Below are 8,379 nucleotides of genomic sequence, written 5' to 3'. Positions count from 1 at the left end.
CTCATGTAATCCAACACTGGCCGACCATGACTGATGGCCTTGCTCCGCCAGAGAGAAATCTGTGGGTGGATGGGGTTAGCACTTAGAAGCACAAATCCATGTTTAGAACCCACTTAAGGGCCAGATGAGAGGGGGAGTAACCCTCCCCACCAGCACCACCACCACCACCACCACGGCCCAAGAGAAAGTGGTCATTTTACGAGGCTGGAGAGGTGTGAACGCTGAGTGACTTTCTAACATGTGAGACGCCATGAGCGTTCTCAAGTAGCTTACATGAAATTTTAACAGAGGCTCATATAAAACGGACATCTTCCCATGGCATGACTGGGGCGGGGTTGAGTCTTCATTTTCCACAAATAAATGTCAAATATGAAGAACATAAATACAAAAAGTGGACGGCAGAACTTGGCAATGAATTTCATGTTAATCATTTTAAATATTTGCGTGGAATGTATTTTCTGATTGCTGCTTCGACTTTTAATTATTGTGATTAAGAAAAAATAAATAAAGGGACACCCGTTTAGTTCAATGATTTTTTTTTAAATACATTTTCTTCTTGACTATAACCTGTAAAAATATCTATCATGTCCTATAAACACATCACAAAAGAAGATTTAAGATCAACGATGAGTCTGAAATGATGAGGAAGGCCACAATGGTGCATTTTGCCGCAGGCGGAAATGTCACGACTACGCGCAAAGGTGCAAATGTCCGTCGTGTGTTCCCGTGTGGGAAGGCCGTATTATGAGTACAATGAAACCTAAGACGGGACAATTATGATCCACTTTGGGGACCGATAATCCCTAAATACCTCAAGAGTTTGTTTTTTCTCTAACCGTGGCCAGTCTCTCATCCATCTTGTATTAGGTGGATCATTCGGAGAGAATAGTTTTTTTGTTTTTACTGGACAGCCCGAGCCTTGGAGGGAATCAGAAGATTTCTCTCGACATTAACGCCGCTGGGCCAAGCCGCTCCTGACGGAGGCGTTTGCAGCTTTCTCCCTCTCTTTGGACAACTCCATCTCAATCTTGGCTTGGATTTTCTCCCAATCCACTTCAACCTGGGAGAAAGACAGCCAGTCAGAGAGCCGGGGAGAAACATCAAGAGAGGGCTAATTTCCTGAGCTCTATTGCCAGTATGGAACTGATTAAGGCCGCGGTGTTTGTATCAGATTGAACGTGTAAACCGTGAGTGAAAAGCTTGTAAACAACAGGAGACTGTTAGATCGACCCAATTGTTAAACTGCATGTGATTGCTGCCCGAATCAATTAATGTGAAGCAGCAAATACGGCGAGGCTGTTTCCGCTTACCCCTTTAGCGTATTGCAGGAACCTCTTATTGGTCTCCTTCCTGCCAAATGTCTGCAGGAACTTCTCCCGATAGGCCAGCACGGTGTCTACGTGGGTTTTGTGCTTGACTGCCAACTCGAGCGCTCTGGAAACACACCAACAAGGCTGACGTTGAACCGACACGCACAGAGAAACGGCTGCCCACCTCTCCCAGTTGAAGAGATCAATGTTGACTTGGATGGCTTGGTAGACGAGCCCCGCTTGCAAGAGAGTGGCCTCGGCCTCCTGGACCTGCCCGCTGAACAGCAGCAGGTGAGCCAAAGATGACTCCTTGGACGGCTGCTGCTTGATGAAGTTGATGTAATGCACTCGTGGTAACTGGGAAGCGAGAGGACGGGCGGGGGAGATGATGCGCGTCGGAGGAAACAACCAGGAGAAACCTCGCCCGCCACATGTTCATTCCAGAGTCGCGAGAAAGAAAAAAAAATCCATTAACGGATGCTCTTACCTCTCTAATGGCAGCGTAGGCCATCTCCGCTGTGGTCAGCTCTCTGTTGGCTATCGCCATGGCAGCCAGACAAGCCCACAAAGACTCTTCCTGCGTACAAGAGGAAGTGCGACGAGACCTCGTTTTGGAACTTTGTGGCGTCGGATCAAGCGGACCGAGAGAAAGCCCAGCATGAGTTGGTTCCACTGTATTACACGCGTTGACATGACAGATGAGTGTAAGTCCTTTGTGTTGCTCTCGTTCCAGAAAGTCTGACTGCCATTTCGGCGAAACCCACGTCAAACAAACAGACGCTCTCTTCACGCAACGCTTACGAACGTAAACAAATGTGTCACCGCTTTCGTCTCATTAAAAATGGAGCCCATCAGCTGGCCAAAGTCACCGCTGTCTATTCCTCCCTTTAATCACCGTCTAGTACCACAACAAACGGCTCGAACGACAAACCGCCGGCCGGAAAACAACACCGTCATCGCTCGAGCAAATCAAACCAATCGCAGATGAGATTGTGTGTCACTGTGTGTGCGTGTGCTTGCGCGCACCCAAACACGCTTTGCATCAATCCTTTGCGACAAATGGGATTCCGGGAAAAACCGCGGTGCCACCAAACTCTTACCAGAAGTACAGCTGCGGGGAAGGCTTTTAAAAAGCTCCCTTTATCCTCTTTGTCCCCGGCTCGGCTCTTACGAGTGGTTATCGTGTCATTGCTTAAGCAAAAACAAAATTAAGAAAAAAAAAAAAAAAAAAGTCTCAGCCCTCGAGTCCATACGTGCATTCGGGGGTTCAGTTACGAGCGAGCTCCACGGGGGCCTCAACGCAGCAAACGGTGTCACCGGGCTAATTGAAGGCTAATTAAAGCCTGCTGCTCCGGGGCAATAAACCTGTCGGCTACCTTTTCAGTTGGTAGGCGAACGCCGGCTCCAGCACCGCGGGAAAGCCGGCCACATCAAGAGACATAAGGACGTCTGATATCTTACCTTGGCAAAGCGGCAGAGGCGCAGGGCGTCCTCCCAGCGTGCCGAGCTGCTGAATTCGTGTAGGAGCCCGGCGTATGGAGGCACGCTGGTGTAAAGCAAGGAGCCGTCGCGTTGGCGCAAGCGCACTTTGGTGTCCACGTAGCTGAGAATGTGCGGCGCGTGGCTGAACTCGCTTGGAAGCCAGAGGAGACGTGTCAACGCACACACACACAAAAAAGATAATCGCCATCGGAGTGTTACCTGCCATCTTTTGTGTAAAGTGTTTTGGGAAGCAGCTCCTTGTCGATGAAGACAGCATTGGGGTAGTACCAAACGGTGAACTGGTTGTCTTGGACGCCGCACAGGACGTTTGCCGTGTTGTTCCAGGCCATGCTGTGGATCATGCTACCTACGGCGCACGTACGACAACTTTGACAGTCGAAAGCGTGGAAAGATGTTTCCGGCTCGGGTATGTTTACCGATTTTGCAGATTTTGGGCTCGCGTCCGAGGTAGCGCACAGAAGTGAGGTAAAGGTCGCGGTTCTTGTCGATCAAAGCGATTTTTCTCTCGGTGGATGGGCCGCATTGGTCCAGAGCTATCTCCACCACTTCCAGCTGCATGCGGAGATAAAAAAAAAAAGGGGGGAGTGAGTGACAGAAGCAAGACATACGTTTGCACTGTGACCCGGCCTGTGTTTGAGTCCCACGCGCACACGCAGGCATCCGAGGAGTATGTGCGTGAACTTCTTTAGGAGCCAATGCGTGCACGCTTATGTTTGAGATGCTCAGCCGGCTGGCTTCATCTCTGGAAGACAACGCCAGGCTGACAGCAACTGATGCTACCTCCGATTCATTTGTGCTTTACTTGTCCCCCCCCCCCCATACAATGAACCCATCCCACCCTTGTGCAGGAAATACAGTGCGACCGTTTGATTTATGACATCAAAATGAACAAGAGGCAGCAGAGAAAGTCTTAATGTAATCACTTTTACAGCTGAAGAATTTCTCTTTGTTTTTTTTCCCGTACAGGATCTCTCAAGTGGGTGACTTCTGCTGTAGTAAGCATTTATGGATTCACAACACAAGGCTTGAAGGAGCCGTAAAATCTAAAAATTGACAAACCATATAGGCACCATCTACGAGTTGGCCAGACAGACTATTTTAGTCGTGCCACTCCCCGCCGGAAAATAAGCTCGTTCACGGTCGGCTTGGGATACGCATGGTTGCGTTGGTAAGCAAAACAGAAGATGGCGAGATAGTGGACTGAGTGTGATGAAAATGCCCAACAGGGTCTGGATGAGAAAATTACATTAGGCCACCCGTGGTTGAATATGTGTGAATTATTTCTTCTTTTTTTTTTTTTTTTCAAAACTGAAATTCAAGACTATTATTCATGTGCACTCGATTTAGCACATACAGAACAAATCTGGCGACGCGTACTTATTTATATTGTGCACCAGGAGATTGTTTTTCTCCTCTGTTTATAATCCTAAAAATAATCCCAGGAATCAGAAGTCCCTCCCACTGATGGATTTGCTTACCTTATGAGTCAGAGACTTCCCGTCACCGAGAGGTTTGCCGGTCAAGGCGTCAAAGAGAAGGATGACTGGTGAGAATTAAAAGCAAAAATAAAAAAATGAATCGGGTGCAATCCTATTTATGACAGTGGACCTTCTCACCTTTTTCATCACTCTTGTCACGGATGGCGACGGTGTCGTTGCTGAGCGAGACGCACTGAGCATTGAGCGTGTCGGCTCTCATACCAGGAAATTTAGGCGAGGAGACGAGTCGGCCTTCGTAGGAGAAAATATACAAGCCGGCCCCGTCCACCAGAAGAGCATGTCTTGAGTGGCGGCGAGGGGAAGGAGAAAGACAAACATAGCGAGTCGACTTTTATATGGGTGCGGTGCGGCTATTCATCGAATAAAACCAGATGGTCGTTAGGTAAAGGATTTTTATGCGCGTTGAAAACAGCAGCGACTTATTCGGCGTGACGTCGGCGGCTCGGCCGTGATTGCAGAATGACAAGTAATCTAATTTAGCGGTCTGATGAGTGTCAGGGACACAGCGCTGGAGTGCTGCACAAGAGCTACTCCATAATAATCTGATTTTCCCCGAGCGCTTGCACTATCAGACTTATTACGTGATGTACTTTGACTAAGCTATAGCGCCGGCTCCCGCGAGTGTGTCCGTATGTGTGTCACGAAGCCTTGGAGAGGCGGCGAGTGGATCCTATGACCGTCTTCCACTCTCCTGATCCACCGGCTCGCCCGGGATAAAGCATGCGTCTCACCTCTCGGCTTGCAGAATGAGGCTGACCGTTCCCTCCTTCAGGTCAAATATGAGGGGAGTGTTCCAGTTGCGCGTGCTGGCACAAACAAAACACACAAATATGCGGGGCTATCATTATATAATATGAGTTCATCTCTAAAGGGAGATTTATCGGGCGTTAGAATATTTCCTTATTGCAGGTGAGTGCATAGAAAGTGCAATTGTGAACTGGCACGCAGATAGCCGGGAAATCGGGTTTGAAAAATGGTGGCAGCGGGAACGGAGGATGCGCCGACTGTGTGAAGTGCTCACTTGTAGATGTAGCACTGAAGGGATGTGGCGACGACCAGGTGCCCGAAAGCCAGCGAGGCTTTGATGACTCGATCTCTGAACTCCAACACGTCCACCGCATCGTTCATCACATTCCTTACCTGTGGAAAGGAAAAAAAAAATAAAAAATACATATAGAATGGCACATGAAAGATTGCCGTATGTTTTATTTATATCCACAGGAAGCAGTAGATCATATATTCGAGCATACGTCGGCTAGATGCGGCCAGACATTTTTATCTGCTCGGAATGTACGCGCGCACGTCCCCGATAGATAAATACTTCCCTCGCAAGCTCGCTCTGAATGAATGAAAGGGCTTTTTTTTCCCGGCGCCAGGTGAAAGGTGGAGTTATTTTTACAGCTTTACAAATCTTCCTCTTCTGCCCCCTCCGGCAAGGCAAATTTACAAGCAACACAAGCAAGAATTAAAAAAACAACAACATTAGACCGCAAGGTGGTAAATTTAGCCGGGCTGATTCACAAACCACTGGCAGATGTGCACGTTTAAAGCAGCCCGTGAGGAGGAAAGGCGGAGGTGGGAGACAGAAAAGTGCCCGGCAGGCTGAAAATAAAGTGGCCGATGACCCGCGTTTGTTTGCCTTACGCAAACTGCACTCGGTAAAGATGCCTGATCCTGTTTTTTTTTTGTTTTTTTTGAGGTGTGTATCCCTTTTCTATGGACGTTTGGGCATGTTAAATGGGTGTAAATGCTACTTTGTGGTCAGCTTGACTTTAAACGGTACAAAAAGGGAGGCAGCTAGACAGGGTAGCCATTGTCATTGCCTGGCGAACGGGCTGGGGCTAAATATAATATATGGCTACAAGAAGTCTGGGTTGTTGTTTTTTTTGCATACGTGAAGCGCGTGAGGTATACAGGCACATTGTAATGCCATGACCTACAAAAAATAGCCAAAATAAATTCTTAATCGAGATGATAATGCTCAATTGTAAGCTAAGGCACAGTTAATCGGAGGTGCGTCGTTTAATCGACGATTAACCGGTCATCATGTTCATCAATAATTATTCTGATCATATAGAGACCCCCAACTTTTTTTTCCCTTTTTGCGTTCACATTTAAAAGAACGATCTCGCCACGCTAGCATCAAAATCTTACGTCATCCTCCGCAAAGGCAGGACGGGCTACGAATGGAAGAAAAAAACAATTCCGCACTCGTCACCTTTGTTCAACCTTGGCTGAGCTCTGTGCTTATTCAAAAAGTCATGCTAGAAGTTTTAATCCATCTGTTGAGTTGAATCTCATTTCATTTGGCAGCCACAGTCAGCGAAGTGTCCGTCGAGTGTGTGTGTGTGTGTGTGTGTGTCTACCTGCATGGTTTTCCTCTTGGTGAGGCTGATCATAAAGTTGTTCCACTCCCAGTGCTGCTCCACCACATTGGCAAAGATGACATGGCCGTTCCCGCAGGCCCCGGCCACCTGCGTGCCGTCAGCAGACCAAGCCAGGCTGAACACGCTGCCCGTGTTGGGTTTCTCCAAAGCGTAGGACCACTGCCAGGAGAGGGGGGAGAGAGGAATATCATCATTAACGATGATGGCCGCAATTTCTTTTGGGAGCGCTTGGAAGCAAATGGAGGTTTATGGAGGAGGTGAGCGGTGGAGTGAGAGCAGATACCCCGTGCGCATAATGTAAACGCTGCTGGAAACGAGTCCCAGCCAGTCAATCAGCGAGCCGTGATGAACTGCGAGACATTGAAGGAGCGCTCGGCCCTGCCAAGTCCAGCAGTTGGGCTCGTAAACATACGCTCTGCTATCCTCATTTATCATGTGTGCAGGGTGCACGGAGAAAAGCACCAACGGGGGTCTGACTAACAAACCTCTTTTTTTTTTTTTAATAGGAATTGATTTAGTGGTGAAGCCTAAGGGAAGAGTAGCTCCATATAGGTGTCACATGTCCGAAATACTAACATCCTTTAAATCGCGAAAATGAACCATGACTACAATCAGCCTTTATTTGGAGCTGAGAGCTGTGCCAGGGTTGCCTCACCTGTCGCACAAGCAGGAACCTTGAAACCTTCAACTAGCCTAACCTGGCAACGGTGGGCGGACAAGTGCAGCTCAGCGGGCCAAGAGTGGAGAGAAAGAACCTCAGTGTGTTGATGCGAGGTGTGGCCTTATTTCCGGCACGTCGCTACAGGTTAGCTGCTTTGATCTGCTCTGCGTGTTCCTCAGCTGGCTTCCCTCCCACGCCAAAAATAGTGGCGGCAAAAATAAGAACGACGCTGCAATGTGGACAAGAGACACTTTGTTTACGCTTAAACGGAATCGCCTTTTAATTGCGTCCCGGCTCACTCGTTGCAGGCAGGGACTATTTTTCTTTGACATGCGCAACACGAGCCGAGTCGTGTTCGGGGAGGCTTCGACGATAATGATGGACGTCATTTATTCTGCAGCTAACGTCTTGAGACGGCCCACTCTGTGTTAAAGCACCCGAGGGGGAAAGGGGAAGGGGGGGATGTCTTGATGGATGCAGCTGGATGCGTCCACCAGATTGTAATGAAGCAGGACATGTGATACCTGCCAAAAAGGAGTGCTGCTGGATTCACGCTTACCTAATGCTTTTAACACATTGAGCCGTTTTACTCCCCCAAGAGTCGGCCAACAAATCGGCATTTGAGTGTTTGCTGGCGCATCGCTGCGTGTAAAAAGAGAAGAGGGGGCGTCGTCTTAGGTGCGGACAATATTTATGTGCATACGTGACTCTGTATGTGAAGAAAAGGAAAGTTTTTAGATTTAACTATAGGGGGGAGTGTGGACAAATGGACAGAAAGAAGAGGACAAGTGGGGTTGGGAGGGGGGGGGGGCGGGGGTCGTCTCGCTGGTCACCGAACCCCTCGACTTTCTATAATGGGCAGCTTTGTGGCCAGAGGGAAGGTGACAGACATGACGTGTTGCCCAGCCGAGGGGAGAGAGCAGGGTGGGAGTGGGGGGGGGGATCCCTCAATCTCACAATGAACTCATAGAGGTCGACGACGTATATACAGCATCGCATGCGGACAAACATACACGTGC

General features: G+C 48.7%; 1 protein-coding gene across 3 annotated transcripts in view; it reads right to left on the bottom strand.

Annotated features, from left to right (window-relative positions):
* Positions 1 to 519: 519 nt before the first annotated feature.
* LOC133149616 (intraflagellar transport protein 80 homolog) overlaps positions 520 to 8,379 on the bottom strand; it is a 27,444-nt gene continuing 19,584 nt past the window's right edge. For 2 of the 3 annotated variants that reach the window (XM_061271896.1, XM_061271895.1), the window contains exons 9-20: positions 6,679 to 6,858; positions 5,334 to 5,452; positions 5,044 to 5,118; positions 4,430 to 4,593; positions 4,292 to 4,356; positions 3,230 to 3,365; positions 3,012 to 3,159; positions 2,772 to 2,943; positions 1,798 to 1,887; positions 1,495 to 1,667; positions 1,311 to 1,434; positions 520 to 1,060 (exon numbers count right to left, since the gene is read on the bottom strand). In XM_061271896.1, the coding sequence (XP_061127880.1) occupies positions 950 to 1,060; positions 1,311 to 1,434; positions 1,495 to 1,667; positions 1,798 to 1,887; positions 2,772 to 2,943; positions 3,012 to 3,159; positions 3,230 to 3,365; positions 4,292 to 4,356; positions 4,430 to 4,593; positions 5,044 to 5,118; positions 5,334 to 5,452; positions 6,679 to 6,858 (1,557 nt within the window). In that variant the 3' untranslated portion in view covers positions 520 to 949. Of the gene's footprint in view, positions 1,061 to 1,310; positions 1,435 to 1,494; positions 1,668 to 1,797; positions 1,983 to 2,771; positions 2,944 to 3,011; positions 3,160 to 3,229; positions 3,366 to 4,291; positions 4,357 to 4,429; positions 4,594 to 5,043; positions 5,119 to 5,333; positions 5,453 to 6,678; positions 6,859 to 8,379 lie in introns of those variants that run through there. The other variant, XR_009713527.1, reaches the window with a different exon arrangement.

Source organism: Syngnathus typhle, unplaced genomic scaffold (genome assembly GCF_033458585.1).
Source record: "Syngnathus typhle isolate RoL2023-S1 ecotype Sweden unplaced genomic scaffold, RoL_Styp_1.0 HiC_scaffold_396, whole genome shotgun sequence".
NCBI classification, from domain to species: Eukaryota; Metazoa; Chordata; class Actinopteri; order Syngnathiformes; family Syngnathidae; genus Syngnathus; species Syngnathus typhle.
This window is presented reverse-complemented; position numbering and strand designations above follow the sequence as displayed.